The following is a 19,844-nucleotide window of genomic DNA, read 5'->3' as shown; positions in this document are numbered from 1 at the left end:
TTTGGGGCTCTGTGTTTGTGTGTTTTGAAAAATCTAGTTTCTTCCGCAAAATATCAGTTAAATTCCACTATTGTATCCACAATCATGTTTCTACAAATCTTTCCTTCAATGTGGCTCTCCCTTTAGATCCACGTTCAAATACTTACTTTTGAAACACATTTACAGAATACCAGAACTTCAGGCATTTAAACAGCATACATTCCTTTCCTTTAAAATACAAAGCTACACTGCTTTCTCAGAAATACTCATGTTTAAAGATCAGAAATAATTAAACTCGTTTTTAAACTAATGAATTACCCCGTCTCTCTGTTTTTCTGTCCTGTATTTTTCAGATGTAAGTATTCCTTCAAACAACAACAACAAAAAAAAAAAAAGAAAAAAAAAAGAAAAAGAAAATGAAGTCTTACCCTTGATCTTTTACTTGGTGTATAGGCCTTGGAATTGCTGAAAATAAGTCTCACATCTTTACATAACTCCATCGGTGACTCATAGTTGCCAGCTTCCAGTGTTTCTCTAACAGTAGCAAAATCCATAGGAGTGTCAATAATATCTCTATAATCCTGTTAAGAAATAGCAAAGCAATGTATTACAATTTTTTTTCCCAAGCCTTAATGTATCATTTTCATTAGGATGCATTTGATAAACCTGTTTAAACCAAACGTCCTCTTTAAATAGGTATGGAAGACTGCTGAAGACATTTTGCTCCTTTCTACTCATACACAGCATAACTCCTCACAGACATGCTCAAAAGGATCACGGTTAGAAGTTAACTGATACAAGATTTAATTCATTTTGTAAACAGATTTACTGAAATACAGAGCTCAAAATTTTGTATCCTAAGGCTTATATTACTGACACACTGTTATGAAGACAACCGTGATATGAAAGTGTGACTGCAAGCCTTCTGGGTGGCTTAACAGCTCAAACTTGGTACTAAGCCTAATACTGTTTTTACATATTAGCTTTAAAATACGAAGTTTGAATATTTGAACCTGATTAAAGGTTTAGCACATCCTTGCTGAAACCTGAGCAGTTTCCCAAATGGAGACCTGGCAATTTAGGAAAAGTAGTAATAAAATAATGAAAGCTCCACAGGGTTAAATAGGACCCTGTTCAAGCCCATGACAGAACTTCTTTTCTAGGCTATGGAAGAAACAGGAATATACATATGACAAAGAGCTTAAATACCAAAATTAACCAAAGAGTTAACTTAATCCATCAGAGCAAATAGAACCTGTGTGAGTGCCTCCAAATGCTGAACAGGTTTGTGACACCAGGGAGCAGTGTTTCATGCCCAAGCCTAGTAAGGTGCTCACTTATTAGCTCATTTGAGGATCCCAGAGAAAAAGGGCCACTCGTGGTTGGCCACAGCACAAAGTTTAGGTTACTTCAAAAATCATGGTGCCTGAAAGCTGCGAAAGTCTCAGGACAGACCTCCTAGTGACTTCCGAAAGAGAAGCATTTCTTTTCTCTAACTGGGATGATTAATTTCCCCCAAGTTCATCACCTTAGAGTGGTATTTTAAAGAAAAACTTAGGATATGCTAGAAGAGCATGCAAAACCTTTGCTTTGTTACTTAAAGTAAAACTAGCCTAAAAGGCTAAAAGAGATCCAAGGCACCAAGGCTTCTGGTTCACTACAGTTCTTCAGTGGGTACTTTTTCTGCATCAAGCCCAGATGACTGTGATATGAAAATTACTTTTAGTTTTTATACTTCTGAAGTTAAAACAAAAAATTATCCATGACAACATTTGTCACATGCAACAACCAAACATATGCACTTTATGTATGACCATTTTCCACTCAGAAAAGGAAAAACACATCTTAACTGCAAAAGTTGCAATTTACTTAACACAGGCACCCCTGAACATAAAGCATTTTGCAACTAAAGCATTTAAGAGAGCAGAAGTCCAATTTCTTTTGAAATTATTTTAGAAAGACAATAAACATTATTATCAGGTGACAATCAAGCACTGAAAAAAATTTCTGTCAACAGAGCTGCCTAAAGTTTCAATTAAAAGAGTTGGAAAAATGGTCACAGTTGGAAAAAAAGCCCCACCTAACAACTGGATTATAACCAGCCTTCCTGTTCTAAAATACTCACTGGATATTCAAGGAGATCCACTGGTTGTCGAAACGGTTCAGAGTCTTCACACTGAAAAATGAGATTCAGCAGCTCCTGGCATTGCTTCTTCCATGACTGAATGTCATATGACTGAGCTCTATTACGTAGTCGCCGCTTTGGCTGATGATCCTGAAATGATAATATTGTCTGGTATATATTAAATGAACTAGCTGCTTTTACAAAATCAAATGGAAAAGGTACCCTGTAGGACATAAATTCTAACTAATGAATTCGTAACATGTAGCAGCACAGACAGAAATGCTTTTACATTGAACAGCTCAGTAGAACAACACATCACTTTAAGTTCAAAACTTTCCGAAAGCTGACATTACAGGATAATAAAAACATTTTCAGTTTTGCATTCCTTTGTTTACAAATGCATTTCTAATTATTTATAGCACTATGAATCATAAAAAAAAAAACCGTTACCTTTCTTTTTCTAGTGGAAGTTCCTGGCACATTTGTATCTTTCTCTTCTTCCTTTGAGCAAGATAATGAGTCGCATAAAAAGGTTAAAAAAATACAAGCATATATGAGTAGGTGAGTTCTTTTATATTTCACTTATAATTTGAGTCTTTACAGTTCTACCCCTGTCCCTCTACGAAGCACTTCATGAGACCGTCAGTTTTGAGAACGCTAAGAAGCGTGTATATTCTCCAGTAAACTGTTAAAGTTCTCTGCACTAAAGGAGGAGAGGAGGTTGGATTTCTACCCAGTTTCCCAGCTGACAAAAAGAAACATTGAATTGACAGAAAAGTACACCCCACTCCCTTACATTGACTGAAAAAAGTACTTTTGTATCCAGTAGGAGACAGCAGACCTGTTTCTCCAGTCTTTCAATGCCAATGTCTAAGACACAACCACTTACCTCATCAGAGTCAGACAACACTTTCTTCTTCATTGCATTGTACAATGGAATTATGTCATAGCAACTCTGGTCTCTGTGTAAAAAGAAATACATGCTAACATTTATTTTTGATCTTCACCTATGGAATCAACTGTATTTTGCCTAGGATAAGGACAATGTTTATGAAGCCATTCCCAAATAAAATGATAAAGTGTTTAGCGCTATATGAATACTAAGAGAACTGCAGTAATAAGAAAAGCTAATCTTCCGCTCAAAGCTGTAAAATATTATCTGCACTTTGTAAAATACAGACCACTTAACAGTGTCAGTGTTTTAAAATTAAAAATCATAATCCTTTACCATGGATTTATTAGCATTAGAAAAATTTAATACTATACCATATGAAGGGCTTTGGAGGCCACCTAGCTTTGTAAGAAACACTACAGCAGATTTAGCGTACAAAAGTGCAGTTTAATTATTTAATGCATTAGCACCCACAATGTAAGACATTTGAAATTTTATGTTTATTTGTGTAAGGCCTAACACTGTTATTGTATAAACCTGCATAATTAAATCAGCAAAACAAACACCAATTTTCAATTCCTGTACAACAAGGCAAACCCCTACACAAAAGCAAGCCCAAAGGTGTTCTGCTATGTAGCAATACAAACCACCAGAAAAAAGGAGTAAATACTCAGCAACTCTACACTGGAATCATAATCCATAATACAGGCCACTGCAATTATCACTAGAACAGCTGGGGGAGAAGGTGAAAAAAAAAACAGTGAAGCACCACCACCCCACCCCCATTTTCTGCTGTTTAAAAGTCTTTGGTAACTTAAGAGACTAAGCCTTAGATTCTCAGAGGCATCTAGATGTTTCACTCTCATTAGGACCATGGGGGTTTGCCTTCCATGGTCTAGGACTTCTACCCTACAGTTAGAATCCTAAAACCCAAAAAGTCTGGGCTTTATATGCATTGCTAGTTCACTTAAATAAGTATATTAATAGGCACAAGCTATAAGCCATTATTAAATAAGAATAGCCACGTGTTGCAGTAATTTAGCTAAGCCAATTAAAAACACACACTTTGAAAAACCCTGAGCTGCTTAATTAATCAGAAAACCATCACATAGAACAAAGATGTTAAAGATCAAAATGAGTAATAGAGAAGCCCTTTAGATACACCTTTAGGAACAGATATGTATTTCACTAGAACTTTTAACATCTGAAACAGTTAAGTATTTTTCACTCTCCAGCCAGTATCAGAAACCACAGGCACTGAAGTTATCAAAGATTTATGCATAGAGTCAAAGTCCTAGATCTCCAACTACATAATGCAATTCTCATGTTTTTAAGAACACAAAAAATAAAAAAGAACAACATTCAATTTAACACCGAGAAACTAAATCACTAAAAAGGTCATTATTTTTCTTAAACCAATTAAGTATCTTGCCATTTCTACAAGGTGCGAACAGCGGCATTCACTGTGTACAAGCAAATCAAGGCAGTGGACACACTCATAAGCTCTCCTTACAAACTTTAGGTCTGCAGATGTGTCAACTGACTGTGAAAAATCTGAAACATTGCTCATTGAGTTTTTCTATAGACAAAATAAAAAAGAACATTTGAAAAGACAACTACTATTTCTGTCGACTACAAAGCCTCCAAATAAATTTTAAAGACTTTGTAATTAAATGCCCACAATTATGTTAACATAGGCAGTATTCAAACTCAAAACAAGAATTCCTCTCTTACCTATAAATATATCACTCCATGAAGATACTCGGACCCATTTTTATCATTTAGCAGAAAGTCTCTTGAAATAAAATGCCATGCCAATCTATGCCAATCAATGTATTATAAAACTTCATCTTGTTTTGCAAACTTTTGTATTCTTTGTCAAGATAAGCTTTAGTCTTTTCTGCCCCAACAGCAGACAACAGACTAATTCAAGCTGCAGAACTATCTCACTTTAAAATTCCGGTCTTAAAAGGCTAAACACCTTGCTAAGAGACAGGAATAACAACAGACCTACTAAGCAACTCACTTTATGAAGTGTAGCAGAAGATCTGTGACAAATTTGGCAGATTTGACGATAGGACTTCCAGGTTCATTAAACGTGCGAGTATTATGTTCTATGTACCGGACTTCCCACATTAATGAAGAAAGGCGCCTGTATATGAAAGGAGGAAAGAGGGGAGGGAAAGAAAACAAAAACAAAAAACCCCAGACTTATTTCTAGCAATGTATATGAAACAGGAGAAAAAGCTTTACATCCTTCTTCCAATGTATTATCCCATTTATCTTTTTTTTTTTACATTAAATCTGAAAACATGCACACTTTGATATGTTGCCCCGTGTGACCAGCAGAAGGCAGCTTCCTCAGGCTTCCTGCTCTCATGTTATGTCCTGAGTTAAATTATACAAATAGCTTTAAGAATATACAGCTGACACTCCTTGGGAAAATTCAGCTGTAATGCTTCAGCTTTTATTATTCCTTTATGATATACATAACCCACCCTATATGGCCTCTTAAGCCACAGCTGAGAATTAACAAAATAGTAATAAAAAAAAATTATTCGAAGTACACATTTTTCTGACAGATAGACAACGATCAGATTTCCTCACATAGCTCTGATTTAATGACCTGACTACAGAATAGCCACATTATGAAAAATGATGCACAAAAGCAAAAATAACTGAAAAAAATTAGATTCAATCTAAAAAGATACGATAAAAAAAAGAAAATACATACTATTTCAAATAAAAAGTCTGACAGCATAGAAGTTACAAATATATACAATCTTCTATTTTCATACTAGCAAAATATGATGAAAAAGAAATGCTGCACAAGTGTTTTGTAGAGTGAAGTGGGGGATCATTTAACATGTTTAGCGTAGCGTAAGTGTTTAGATGGAACTTAATCATGTTTATGGGTCCAGCATTTAGTTCTATATAATGCCAGTAGTGACTGGGAAAAATCGTATTTTTCTGTTTTGTTTTGCATTTTTTAAAAACATACAAGGCATGCTAAGACTACTGGTTCAGAAGAGAAAAAAAAATGTTTTAAGTTAAGCCTCATGAAAACCGACCAAAATCACATGTGATCTGAACAATCCCTCCTGCAGAATGCCAAGGAAAAAAATGTCAATGGAAAGGACAACACAAGGTGGTTGCTTATTACCTAGCCAGGCCTTGACAATACCACAAACTACTAAAACCAGGTTTACTGAAGGAGGTATGCTGATTACCAAAAATAACTGCTTACTCTTTTGACAAGAGAAACAAAATCCAGCAAAAAGTCTTTGCCACGTCTGATTGCAAAGTAGTACATTATAGAAGTGAAAGCTGGATTACCTTATATCACACAATAAACAGGAAACAATAAGTGTGCATTATTGCATTATAATGTGTAAAAAAAACAGGGCATTTTTTGAAAATGAGACGTAATTTTAATTTAAAATTCAATCTTCAGTTAGCACACATGAAGTACTACAAATTAACTTTGAAATTTGGCCCAAAACAAAATGCTATCCATGTTTATTCAAAACAAGTATTAGGAGGGACACTGATTTTCAAGCCAGAAATATCCCAAGAACCAAAGGAAACAGAAGTAATTTAAAGGAGCATACTCCTACATAGATAATATTTACTGCAAAAAAATACAGCAATTGCAATCATAGTTCAGGAAAATATCAAAACAGTGTCAAAAAGTTAAAACTTATTTTTGTTGCTGTGCAACAATTTAGAATTTCAAGGCCAATAATTTAAGAAGTTATTTTCTGTGTAGCTCCTTAAGTGATAATGCAACTTTTTTTTTTTTTAAAGTGCATTAGGACAAAACCACTTGATATATTTCTGAGGTTTCTCTTATTAAAAAACAGATTTAAATTATAAAGTGGAAACTTAATTCTTTTGACTAAAAGTCATTTTACTGACCTCGTCTCTAGTCCTGCAATTTGAATCTCACATGGAACAAGTAATTTGCATAAGCAGGAAATCTGAATGCCACATAATTCTAAAATACATCTCAGAGAAGTTCAATCCTTTTTTAAAGCTTTATAAAATGGAAACCTAGATCAAGGATAGAAGATGGGAGAAATGGAAAGTGCACACCTGTTCCCATCTCCTAGTTGGGTATTACAAGACAAAGAGCTACCAAAAATATGGTGGCAGTATTTCACAGCAGGAACTGAGACTTGGATCTAACCTGTAAAATCTGCTTTCCAGTCTTTGTTTAATGGTACTGAGGTCTGTGGGATATGCCACAACAGTGCAATACATCGGGTAAGCTTGAAGATCCACAGGTGCCACAAACGCAGAAGCAATATCTAGATGAAAAAAACCAACACAAACAACAAACAAAAAAAAACAAACCCCAAAAGTTATATACCACAAAAGTCCCTTAGCAGTTTCAGGATTCACCCCCTGCAACACATGCCATTTCTTCATGCTTGAAACACATAATACTTTCCCCAAAATAACAACAACTACTCCTCTAGATATTCCGAACAATTTGTGATGTTCTACATATAGAAGTGCTTGCGAAGGTCTATGCTGTAAGTATAATCCCTGCAGTGACTACCCATTCTGTCATGCATGAAGCACCACACTCCTCAGAGACATGGCAAGTGCGTGCAAAATACACACACTTGAAAAGTAGATTTAAATGTATAAATTATACAAACATGAAGACATGCAATTCAGTATTGTTATTTACAACACAGGCTCATTTAATTTGGTTTTATACTGCCACTCTCCCATCTTCAAAGCAATTCATTAAATTCTTACCATAAAAGTTACAGTACTATTTCAATCTCATTAAGATATGGGGAAAATCCACACTCAAAATAGAAACACAATCTCCTGTGCCTATCGAACAGCAAAGAAGCCTTCTAAAATCAATCCACCATAATGCTAGAAGACTGCTGAGCAATTTAAGTCTGTGCACCTACAGAAACTTGGTTTCTTCCTCCTGTGCTTAGAAGCATCCTGAGTGCTTAGACACATCATTCTAACATTTTATACCTCAAGGGCCAATACCATAATACAAAAACATAAAAAAAAACAACCTTTAAAGTCTCTCTTGAAAGTCTTTAAAAACGGAAAATATGTTGTTGCTAAACAGACTGCTCTTCTTCTAAAAGCTGTTTACTTACTCTTACGAACATTCTAGCAACTGCTCCTTTGTATCGATATGCACCACGTATGCTATAGTTAAATCCGAAACTAAGCAGTATGCCATACAACGTAATGCAAAACATAAACCCACTACTCTTAGACACAGTGAAAACAATGAAACTTTCATTTCCTCACAGGTTTTTTTTAAATGAAATTCTGTAATTTGGATAACTACACTGTATGGATATTTCCTTTCTTTTGGAAGCAAAGGGAAGCTTCTTATGCAGTATGTCACCAAAAAAGCCATAATGTGGAACATTTAGGTATCAGAAGTATTTTGAGAGTTAATGAGTTTTCTGGCTTTTTTGAAACTTGTCTTAGCTTGCTTCCAAGTACTTCAAAAATCAGTTAAAAAATTAATTATCTGTGACAATTTATATATTTACTTTATGACCATTGTTACCCCAAAACCTAAGACTGCTGACTTAACACAGTTTGCTCATCACAAAATACACAAAAGACTTAGGATTCAGCCTGTATTTCATTGATGGATCTCCATGTCAGACACCCATCTTTGATCACGGAAATGTTGCAGTAATGTGCTAAATGTTTTAACAATTACTTTTTCAGAAGCTGCCTGTAAAGAGTAATTGCCCTACAACCAAATAGCAAGAGGCTTTTCCTAAGTTAGTCAGTTACTTTTTCCTCAACATTTTGCACAACTAAAGCAAATGGGAATTAGAAAAGGGTAAATCTACAAGTAAGTATCCATTCTCTCAAAGTACTTAAGATTCCCCACCCCCATCTGCCTGTAATATAGTTAATATTCTATTCATCATGAAGTTTCAATTTTAACCCCAATAAGAGCTTGTGGCAGCTACAGTAAAAAACCAAGTACTTGTTTTTAGCATGTAAACCCCAAACCCCTAGCATATGTCAAATTATGTACCAAAAAGCAATAGTCACCTTTGAAAACAGTAGAAAATTTAGGCTTTCTATGTACTCACTATATTAAAAATTTAAAAATGTGCAATGAGAAAGTTTTGTTCCAGTTAATCACGAAGTAAAAGGTGTATTTTATCACATTCATTTTGGTAATTTCAGAAGTACACATGAGCATAGTCTGAAAAATACAACACAAAAAACACTTCCCATATTATTCAGGATTTACCTAGAGTCATGAGTTGGTTTATCCCTGCAATAATTCTGTCACACTCCTCATCTCGGGTCCTGGAACCCCACTCTCCATCAAGAGGTTTGTAGAGCAGCGTTCTACGTTCATCATCTGTTAAAGGAACACTAGTTCCCAGTTCTTCTGGAAACACAGCTAGAATGTAACATGAAAACTAAATAAAACATAGATCTTTGTATCTTGTGTAATACATATACCTGTAATTCAAAGATATATAACATCATTTTACTAACGAAAACAAATGCATAGTTCTTGATTTGCTCAAAGACCTACTGGATGCATCCAGCATCCTTTCTGTATATTGTTGTATGTTAAATTTAAATCCTTACAATGCAGTTTGGTGTAAAGTCCTCCATGTTTTTCCTCTTCCAAATAGCTAATTGTAGAATTTATTTTAGAGCCAACTAATACTCTCCTTTATCACAGTTAAAGTTTGTGTTTTAGTATCACTTTAGTAGTTTGTTTGGGTTTGTCTAGGTTTTTTTAAACGCAAATTCTTGGTAATAAATTATTTTGGTAATGAATGGTTGATAATTTTCAGATGGAGTTTAAGATAATGACTTTGATGATGCTAAAACATTCTCCAGGTAGTGGTTCCACCTTGTCACAGTTTTGTGAAGTCAAATGCTACAAGCAGAGCTCCTGAGCAAGCAAATTAAAAGTGCCATCACCCTAGCATTCTTGAGGACCTACCAACTTTGACAACTCATAACCTAACAGCAGATTTTCAGTATGACACAAAGTGCTCCTCTTCAAAAAAAAAAAAAAAAAATTAAAGGAAGGTGTAACAGAAGTCAGTATTTGTGGATACAGTAAAAGAAAAAATCAGGTTCAGGTTTGGTTATCTGCCTATTTTAATTACTATTTTAGTCATGCTATCACTCTAACTTCTGTATTTTACTTATGACAAAGAGGTACCCATTAAAAGAAGGGTTGAACTGAAATGAAAAGTTGAAATGGACACATTTACAGTTTAAAAGAATTAAGAGTTATTTACAGTTACTTATGAGTGACAATATTATCAAATGTTTCCTAGGACACAAGCAAAAAATGCTGATTCTACTACATTTTTTAACCAGACCCATATGAAATCTTCCAAAAAAAACTAAATGAGAAAGAAGAAATACTACGTTCTTGCCTGTGAACAGTGCCCATGCTATGCTGTCCACTCTGCAGCATGTCTATCTGACACACATGCTGGGCCAGACAGGGAGCAAATCCTACTATTATCAAACTATCTCACAGGAGCATGTTGCATCTTCAATGCACTGAATGTCTGCTGACAGGTCTCAGAGTAGCCAGTTTCCTCAAAGCTGACATAGGGCACAGGTTTATCTTCAATCCCTCCCTAACTGTATAAAAAGTTAACTTCAACTGTACCTCATCTGTTAGAAGGTTTTGTAACATTTCTGTCTATTGCCAACATACATTAAGTATGTCTAAGTACAGCTGTATGTTTTTTCAGTTCATTTATCTTGATTCGCTTTTAGCTTAATAATTGATTTATAGATGTTCTTTAAATGCAACTGGTTTGTGGGCCTTCCCCCCACTCCTCAAGAGAAACAGGATTATTTAGGTGAAACCATATAACTTTTTTTTCTTCTTTAAATACACTCTTAAAGAAAATTATATTATTAATGTACCATACCATTACTTGGTATCAGCTCCATGTCCCAGGGGCTCATCTTCTCAGTATCACCATTGTCCCAGCTTAAAAATAACCACATTTAAATTATCTACTAATATTGCTTCAACAATGTAATTATTTAATGTTTGTAACATAACTTATTTATATACCACAGAGTATTTTAACAAACTGGTACAGTGAGATGCATGACTGAATTTAATGAAAGCAAGTTGCTCAGTCAGTACTTCAAATGAAAAAACTAATTAAAATAAAAGATTGAAGATAAATTTGCTAACCAGACATTGTAGCACTGAAATAAGCTATCAGGATAATCAGGCTGAAGAGGCTCCTGGCTTTCAATTGTTCCAAACCACCAAGCATCATCTATCACTGACCTGAAACGATCACCTAGGTAAGAACACAAAACAATTTCATCAATACAAGGCAACTTACTCCTCCCAAGAAAAGCAGGTTTTTGGATACCTTTGGCTTGATCTTGAATACAGAAATCCTTTTGAACACTTGTAGCATCAACAGACAAACATGAGCCACTCAGTTTTTAAAAAAAACATTATTAAGTACTTTCTGAAGGCTGCTTTTAAACCAAAATGAAAGTTAATATGGCATTAAAAAACCCCAATAATTTGCAAATCTATCTACATATTCTTTATATATGAATTTATTTCTTAATTTCATATAAAAGGTAAGACTTTTCAATGGTGTAACTTTAAGACTCAAATCTACTTGCATTAAACACTACATGCTATCTTAAAATAACTGAGCACTGTGACACTTTTGTACAGGGAATATTTTACATGCTGCTGAGCTCCTCCTCCTTAGTTTCTGAAGTGCTTTTTCAGCTACCCAAATGTAACTCGGAGATTCATTCCCTTTACTATGGAGACAATCTGACTAATGAAAGAATAAAATTTATTAAAGCTTCTTCAAAAGGTTAGCAAAGTAATTTACTATGACTTGAAATGGTTTCACTACTGCAAAGCATTCGCCTAGCTGAGAAAAAAGGTCAGAAGCATTATAAAAAAAATTACACGCGTGAATACGTGTATTACATGCCACCATAAATTCTAACATTTTCTATAACACTTGCCACAGAATTTAGAAACAATTTTTAGTGAAGTATTCAGCTTGCTCAATACAGGAACAAATGTAATTTAAGTCTGAGATTCCAAGAACTGCACATTTTTGTTTTCATGGGGTTTGAATATACACACTTTTTCTCAACTGTTGCAATGTTTGTTCTATTTCAATACATCCACACTCTGCCCAAATGCTTGCTGCAGTTGTCTGAATTTATAGGAAGTAAATATACTATAAAAAATGTTCCACTGTCTTTACTGCAATTTTTTTTTTCGTTTAATGGATTGCAAGTAACTCTAGGACAATTACAAAGCTTCCATTAATAGTCCTAACTGTGCTGAATGTAACAGAAGCAAGTATACCAGAAATATCTGAAATGCAAGATCAAAAATGTAAATAAAGGCTGATGCTTTATTTTAAAGGGATAAATTATTCTGAACAGCTCTTAAAGTACCGTCTCCCAATATGGCATTCCCTAGTGATCAGTTTTACAAAGAAATGTGTGTAAGCACAACTGTGAGTGCCTTCATGGGGCTGAACATTAAGCAGATCAAAACCACTTAAAGGAGTGTATATTGGCAGCCGCTTCCGATTTCTCAAGAGCCGCAGCATTCCTATGGACAGAATGCTAAAGCAGAAAACAACATGATTGCAGAAGCCCACAGAACAATCTCTTAAATCACTGTTTTTCCAATGTCCTCTGTGTTACCTCATCTATGTGGACAGTAGACCAAAATTCTTATTAGAAGGATTTAGCATAGTTTTCCAGAACTGTGTATCACCATATTAACATTAGCTTGATGAAAATATAAAATGTATGTTGAACTGAAAGTGGCTGCTATGTAAGAGGCAGGTATGCACACTGGTCTAAGACATACAGCTAAAGCTGCAGGAATCCTACTGGAATAGCTTTCAGCCCAAGTATTAAACTTGTAGTTAAACTATAAGATGACAAAGACATGCAATAAATAGAATCTAAGTAGAAATAAGAACTTTTCACTTCTCAAACTTTTAAAGTTTGTTCTTTCTGAAAGGATTCATACATTAACATACATTTAATATTAAAAAATATAAATATCACAGATAAGCAAATATTCTTCCCTAAAACAAACAAACCCCAAACAACAACAAAAACACCTCACAAAAACCCTACAAAAAAATCCCACAAAAACACCAAGAATTGTTATTGGTTAAAAGATCAATGTTTTAATGATTTAAAGTGGAGTCAGAAAATTTAACATCCAGTGACTCTCCAAATAGTAGCTATAAAAACATTGATTTGTAGTCTAAGTGCCAGAAATCATAAAAGATAGTAACAGTAGTCCTGAGAAGACAAACCAGCAACTGCAATACATGAAAAAAAAAAACAACAGTTTGTTGATGAAGAGCTATGGTTAAAGTTCAGACAACTCGAGCATGTCAGATAAATCTTGGGGATTTCAGATTCATGTGATTAAATAGTCAGGAACAGTTTCATGTACAGTTCTAAGGCATTTCTCCTCATTTGGTTGAAAATAGAACCTACTTTCAAGGAACAGTTTTATATTGTGTTCCACACTGCAAAAAACAGTGCACAATTTGTTCCAAGTACATAAGCATACACCAGCAAAATATCCAAAGTGTCAATGTAGAAAGCAGAGTAGCACTCTGGAAGACTCTTGGAAGAGCTGTAACAGTTTTAACAGCAGTGTCTTTGCTATCTCTGCTTTAGCATTTCATATGGTCTCAAAGGAGATGACTATTTTACCACTATTTTTACCACCCAAACATGGAACTGAAGAATGAACTCTAACACACACTTCTCAGAGTTACAAGCTGGTATTAGACATTATTGGCCTGAAACTCACATTGTTTACACTGAAGGCTTGATAAAAGGTTCTGGCACTTTCCACACTTCTTGTAGAGCTTTGACTCTTCACACACCACAAGTTTCTAGAAATACAGTTGCCAGCCCAGGAAGGAGATGCTGCTACCTGTGCGTGTAGTCTTAACAGCAGCAACGGTAGCATTTCAAAGTCCCTCCTCTACTCCTGGATTTCTATCACAACAGCTGACAGATGACTTCTGCCGAGGCTGTTCGCATACAAGGGATGGCAGTCATTCTTCTACTGCTGGCCATGATCTTGTGTGAAAACATGTATGGCATGGAGGACAAGACCACAGATCCACAACCAGCAGGAAAGAGCAAAGCTTGGTGACATATTAGTAGATGATGACCAATCTTGTCTCTTAAGGGATCTTTAAACTGAAATGATCTTTAAAGAAGGAATCAAGGTTTGCATTTCCTATTGAATCAGAAGCCTAGGATCTTTACCAAATTCCCTACAGAGTTGAAGACTAGCTGTCTTTTCAATGTAATGTAAAGTATATGATACGGAACATATTAATATGGCATCATGTAATTTATATATTTACTGCTAAGGCAGACATCCTAAGCAAGGATATCACAATGTACATCAAAGGACAGGAGATCAATTCACCTTTCCTGGCAGAAAAGTCAGGTAAGAAACAAAAAAAAGAGCTTTTAACATCCAGCTGTGCCACTTCTTCAGGTTACTTAGCTAAAATGAACTTAGGAGAGGACAGCACTTTTAGAATAGTGAACACAGACTAATGGGGCAGCATATTTGCAGAAACGCATGTCCTATCAGTTGTTTCTACACAGGCAATCAGATAGACCATCATGTTCTTGCATTAAAATCCTCCATTATCCTATATGATGCTTTGCCTGAAGTGGCAAGAAATGCTGGCAAGTCAGCTGTGTACATGCTACCTACAGCTCCTGAATGGAAGAACTGCAGGAATTGAGTTGGTACAGTAATCACTGCTACTTTACAGAAAATGTGTTCAACATTGAGACCTGCTTTAAAAAAAAAAAAAAAAAAAAAAAAAAAGGAAGGCTATCAATATTTCACTTTTGGGAGCATGTGTCACTTCACAGAATATACTGAGATACTGGAAAGGACTTAACGGTGCCTGTAATTCTGTAAACTTGGTATCACATACAAATTTCTCTGTTAGGGGACCAAAGTTCATCGTGAACTCTGAAGAATCAGTAATACTTACTTAATCTTTTAAGTTTCAGGGACAATCTAAGGCTATTCTTATGAATGAGAACATACGTATTTCCTGATCTCCTGAACAAAACCAACAGCTTAAGAGGACCATTTTGTCATAACGCAGCTTTCTCTCCCCCTAGTTAGATTTCATTGTTGAAAGGTGATCTTTGTTATCATATGGAAAAGATGACCAGGAAATAGATCTGACTGGAGAACATGCCTGTCACGGACATTCTCCAGTATCCAACACTTTGAAATAACTAAGCACAGGCAAAGTAAAACGAATCAAAAACATTCCCACATCACACAGCAGTGAATTGTAATTATATACACTTCAATGAAGCTAAACCATATGCGGTTTAGAATAGAATTCAAACAAGTATAAAGAGATGGGAAGGGCATTCTCTTTGAAATTCATCATCTCTAGATTGTACAAGTGGTGAAGGTGTTTCCATATTTCCAACAGAAATTCCAGAAATTGAAATAATAATAATAAAAAAATTCTAGTAGCAATGCAGTTGTAAGAGGGCCTTCAATCAAAAAAAAAGTATTCTTAATTCCTCTCTGCAAAGACACAACTGAGATTGTCTTTGCACCTTCTTTTATAGATCACCTTCAGTATTTTGTTTGCTTGTTGTAGCTTCAGTCAAGGACAAAGTAGGACTCCACATCCAAATATGGACAGAGTTTATTCTCCAATTTCAGCACAGTACTAGGATTTATTTACCATAACCTACTTTTTAATAAGCTATCATGAAAATAGGTAAGACACTTAGAAAAACAAACAAAAAACACACCAAAAAACTCCCCGCACAACTCACCTATGTTCCATCGCCTATGTTTTGCATCATCAAACTGCTGCCTCAAAACTAGGAAATCTATGACATCTGGCATATCATGGTACCTAATTACAACAGAACACACCACTATTAAGCGATTAAACGGCAAAAGCATAAAGTAAAGCACTTCCATAAAAAATTAATGCTTTGAATTAAACACCTCAAAAGCAAAACCTCAAGTCACAACATTAATGATAGCTTTTAACTTTCAACCTTACCCCACCCCCTGCAAGAAAACCCCCAATTTTAATATAATATTGCTTTCCTTACTTCATGGTGAATGATCCTCCAGTTAGTTTACCCGTATCAGGGTCAAGAAAAGCTAGTTTAAGACAGCAGAGAGTAGGCAATCCCACTTCATACTTAATCCCAACTATTTTCATCAGCTCTTGCTCCTGGAATAAACAATATGTTATGTACCACCACTGAAGTTAAGATGACTATAATAACTTTCTAAAACATGAAAATATGGGTATAGTGAAAAGACCAGGTTTCTGCCAGAACATCTCAAAATCAAGTATCTGAAATTTAGTCTTTTAAAACAAGCTATTATTTCACAATGTAACTTGTTTGAAAAATATTTTGCTATGATGTGTAACCACCTCATCTGCTCAAGCAGATGCAAAAAGTAGTACAGTTTAAGGTCTGATTTTATTTGACTATTTATTAAGTTAACTTTTTCGCCTTATCTTAAAATATTAAGAGCACAACATTAGAAACATCTGTATCAAGAATCTTCTTTCAGTTAGTTTCCAAACATGTTTTAATATTAAAGATACAAACAAAAATGAAAAAGTCATACTCGTAATTCCATTTTATGCCATGGTTGTTTCTTGGGGTTAATACTATATATTTTGTTCTTCTTAGCCATTACAACGTATGCTTCATGACCTTGTCGGAAATAGTAGACCTAGAAATGAAATGTGACAGTTATCTAACAAAGACTCTGAGGAGCTGAAATGCTAGTATATCACTGCCATATGATGTGTGTACTTTCTATTTTATCATCAATTTTTTTCCATTCTGTTTTCCTGAAAAAGTGACAGGTTCTCAAAAAATTAAGTGGTGGACAATTAAAGCCAGTATCATAGAAACATTTACAGAAGTAGGAAAGATTTAGAACACCATTTTCCCTATGAGCAAAATATCCTAAATTATGCATGTGAGACCAAAACAAAATCAGTAACAACATCATGTATTTATCATCACACTACAGAACAATTCAATGACAGTAACATGAATTCCACTAATCCACCTGGTTATTCATCACTGTAGGACAGCCCTAAGATGACAATCAAGTATCACTAAATTCACTATCTGGCTAATCATATCTTTTTTTGAACAAGAAATATATTCTAGAAGGAAAACTCAGCTGTTCGTTATTGTTCTGGTAAGATTTTGATGTTCGCTTCCATATCACTGAACAAACAGCCCAATAAAGACATGAACAAACTGAACATAGACATTTCAAGTGCTGATTAAAAATTTTCAAATTCTTCCACTCTAAATTTCCACGGTTCAGACATCCAGAGTCTATTAGTTTTACTTTGATCTTATTGTGTATGATCCATGTGGATGAATGTTTTTGTTATAAACCATCACTGTAATGAAGTAGTAAGGTGAAAAGCTTGAACATATATTCAAGGAACATATCTGAAATGCAAAACAGATGTTCCTCAAACTAATTAGAACAAAGATCTGATAAACAGCTGTATTCCAGGTATGATGCATTCCAAATAAAAAAAATCCTCTAAAAGTGCCCCAAGCCATAAACACAGGCTTTCCATCAAGTAGGATGAGGGAACAGTAGCTTAAATGTAAAGGTCTAACACAACAAAAAAAGCAGAGTAAAAAGCCCTCAGTAAGTTTTAAAATAAATTTCTACAAATAAACACACTAATATTTGTATTTCCACATGCCTTCCAAAACTGTTGTATCATAAGACATTATAAACAACTGTCTGTCAAGTTTCTACATTAACAGTTACTGAACTTTCTTAATTTTGGTTGTTTTTTTTTTTTTAAATGGAGGAGGACAGCACCAAATTTTTTATAAACTCTTGTTTTTCAGAGTATTCGACATGCAAAATATCCTCATAGGGAAAAAACGCACAGTAGTTACAGAAGGCATGAAAGCAGTGAGAATCTCCTATGCACTGTCAGAATCTAACTGGCAGGAAAAGGAACAGAGGCTACCAAGAGACAGATCTAAAATATCGCCAATTTAAATTACACTTGCAACATTGTGACAATTGTTTCACATACCTTCCAGCAAATCAAAACAAAAAAAATCCACTTAGTGGCACAGGCTACAAACAATTCCTCCTACACTTACTGTTTCTGCTAAACCTCTACATAAATTCAAACCACTGTTTACAGAAGTAAAACATTTTTATTTTGTAAATGGCTCTAAGCATTGCATCTGTTGTCAGACGAACAAATTAGAAAGATATCTGTGGAAGAAAGAACTTACGCCTTTTTCCAGGAAATTATTATTTTTAATCTTGATAAATTCCTGCTTCTGCATGTTTGTTGGAGTACTCAGACAAAACTGTTCTTTATCGTGTTAATGGCAGAATACTACAACAAATATGCAATGTATTTCAATAATCAGACAGGGAAATTGCAATCCGATGTGTCTGGTGTGTTTCCACTGCTCCTCAAGACATATCAAAAAGGTCTGTAAATGGCAGTATTCAGAAAGGGAAAAGGGATGGTATGTGCTAGTCTTATGCACTGAGTATAACTAAATATAGCACTACTGTTTTTTCTTACTTGTTTGTACAGCTGTAAGAGAACGAATTTGAAATATCTCTCCTCCCAAATCTTATAAAACATACCAACCATCCACCAAAATGTTCGAAGGCCACACGAGACCTCTTCTCATCATATTTCTCTAAAACCGATCTTTTATTTCTGTGGCTCTCAAAAGTAACTTTCTAGATGAATAGCTTCTTTTCACATCTCAAGCAAATCTGGGAAGGGCAAGTATCAGAGATGGAATTTTAGACAGAGCAGCTTGATTACAAATGTACTCTCTATTGGTGTAACTACTCCTACTTTCTAGGCACAGGACAGGAATTTCCTGTTCACCAATACAAAGCATTTTTCAGCAAAAGGATGCAGCCTACTCAGATATTCCTAGTACACACTGCACATGCTATTCAGCAGGTGCCAAACCAAACAGACCAGTTTATCTTACTAAACCGATACGATGTTAAAGCCTCCAGAGTAATATGGTACAGATAAATCCTTGGCTGCTTCACTGTATCCAGATGGTATCAGGCACCAAATATATTTATTTGGACTTGATCTTCTGAACAGCACAGTCTTCAAAACATGCTTGCTGGAGGGTATAAATACATAAGCATTTTCTCCAGTTGCAACTCTCAACTTGAAGTGTTCCTTCCCTCCCTCACCAGCAATGTCGATGTAATTTTTGCATAGCTGTGCTGTGAACTGCATCAGCGAAGTGATCCAGTAAAAACAGAACTGCTTGCACATGCAACCTCTGCTCCCAATTCAGTTTCTAAGGCGGTGCCTACAAAAAGCTCTAACTCAGGGCCAAAGTTAAGCAACTTCACCACCATGTCAAGTATTTCTCCAAGTGCGTTCTGAAGGTGTGAGCTATACAAGAATGCTGTTTAGTACCTCAGAAACGCGCTGCTCCCTGAAGAGCCAAGAGACTACACGTTACAGCATAAGCTAGCTATTTCCTCTTATTTTAAACTGAGGGGATTTTAGGAAACATGCACAGAGTCTGGTTTTCAAGATTGCCTTCTATCTGACACTATTTATTCATACAATTCACTGTAATGGTCACATGCTATATATTCCAAAGTAGAAACTGGTGGGTGTCCTTTTGCTACTGTATTTTGAGACATCTGGGCCATGTTTACAAAGTGTTTACAGTCTAGCTCATATAAAACACATA

The 19,844-nt window shown here is 35.1% G+C and overlaps 1 protein-coding gene across 2 annotated transcripts in view; it reads right to left on the bottom strand.

The window, feature by feature from the left end:
* Window positions 1–19,844, bottom strand: part of PHIP (pleckstrin homology domain interacting protein) — a 113,685-nt gene that overhangs the window by 7,430 nt on the left and 86,411 nt on the right. Inside the window, exons 25-36 of one of the 2 annotated variants that reach the window (XM_010565759.1) lie at window positions 16,714–16,821; window positions 16,182–16,306; window positions 15,894–15,976; window positions 11,212–11,323; window positions 10,937–10,998; window positions 9,268–9,423; window positions 7,186–7,306; window positions 5,023–5,148; window positions 2,994–3,066; window positions 2,555–2,605; window positions 2,105–2,254; window positions 408–560 (exon numbers count right to left, since the gene is read on the bottom strand). In XM_010565759.1, the coding sequence (XP_010564061.1) occupies window positions 408–560; window positions 2,105–2,254; window positions 2,555–2,605; window positions 2,994–3,066; window positions 5,023–5,148; window positions 7,186–7,306; window positions 9,268–9,423; window positions 10,937–10,998; window positions 11,212–11,323; window positions 15,894–15,976; window positions 16,182–16,306; window positions 16,714–16,821 (1,320 nt within the window). The remainder of the gene's footprint in view (window positions 1–407; window positions 561–2,104; window positions 2,255–2,554; window positions 2,606–2,993; window positions 3,067–5,022; window positions 5,149–7,185; window positions 7,307–9,267; window positions 9,424–10,936; window positions 10,999–11,211; window positions 11,324–15,893; window positions 15,977–16,181; window positions 16,307–16,713; window positions 16,822–19,844) is intronic. The other variant, XM_010565760.1, reaches the window with a different exon arrangement.

The sequence above is a fragment of the Haliaeetus leucocephalus genome, unplaced genomic scaffold, assembly GCF_000737465.1.
Source record: "Haliaeetus leucocephalus isolate CR32 unplaced genomic scaffold, Haliaeetus_leucocephalus-4.0 Scaffold195, whole genome shotgun sequence".
In the NCBI taxonomy this organism is placed as follows: domain Eukaryota; kingdom Metazoa; phylum Chordata; class Aves; order Accipitriformes; family Accipitridae; genus Haliaeetus; species Haliaeetus leucocephalus.
This window is presented reverse-complemented; position numbering and strand designations above follow the sequence as displayed.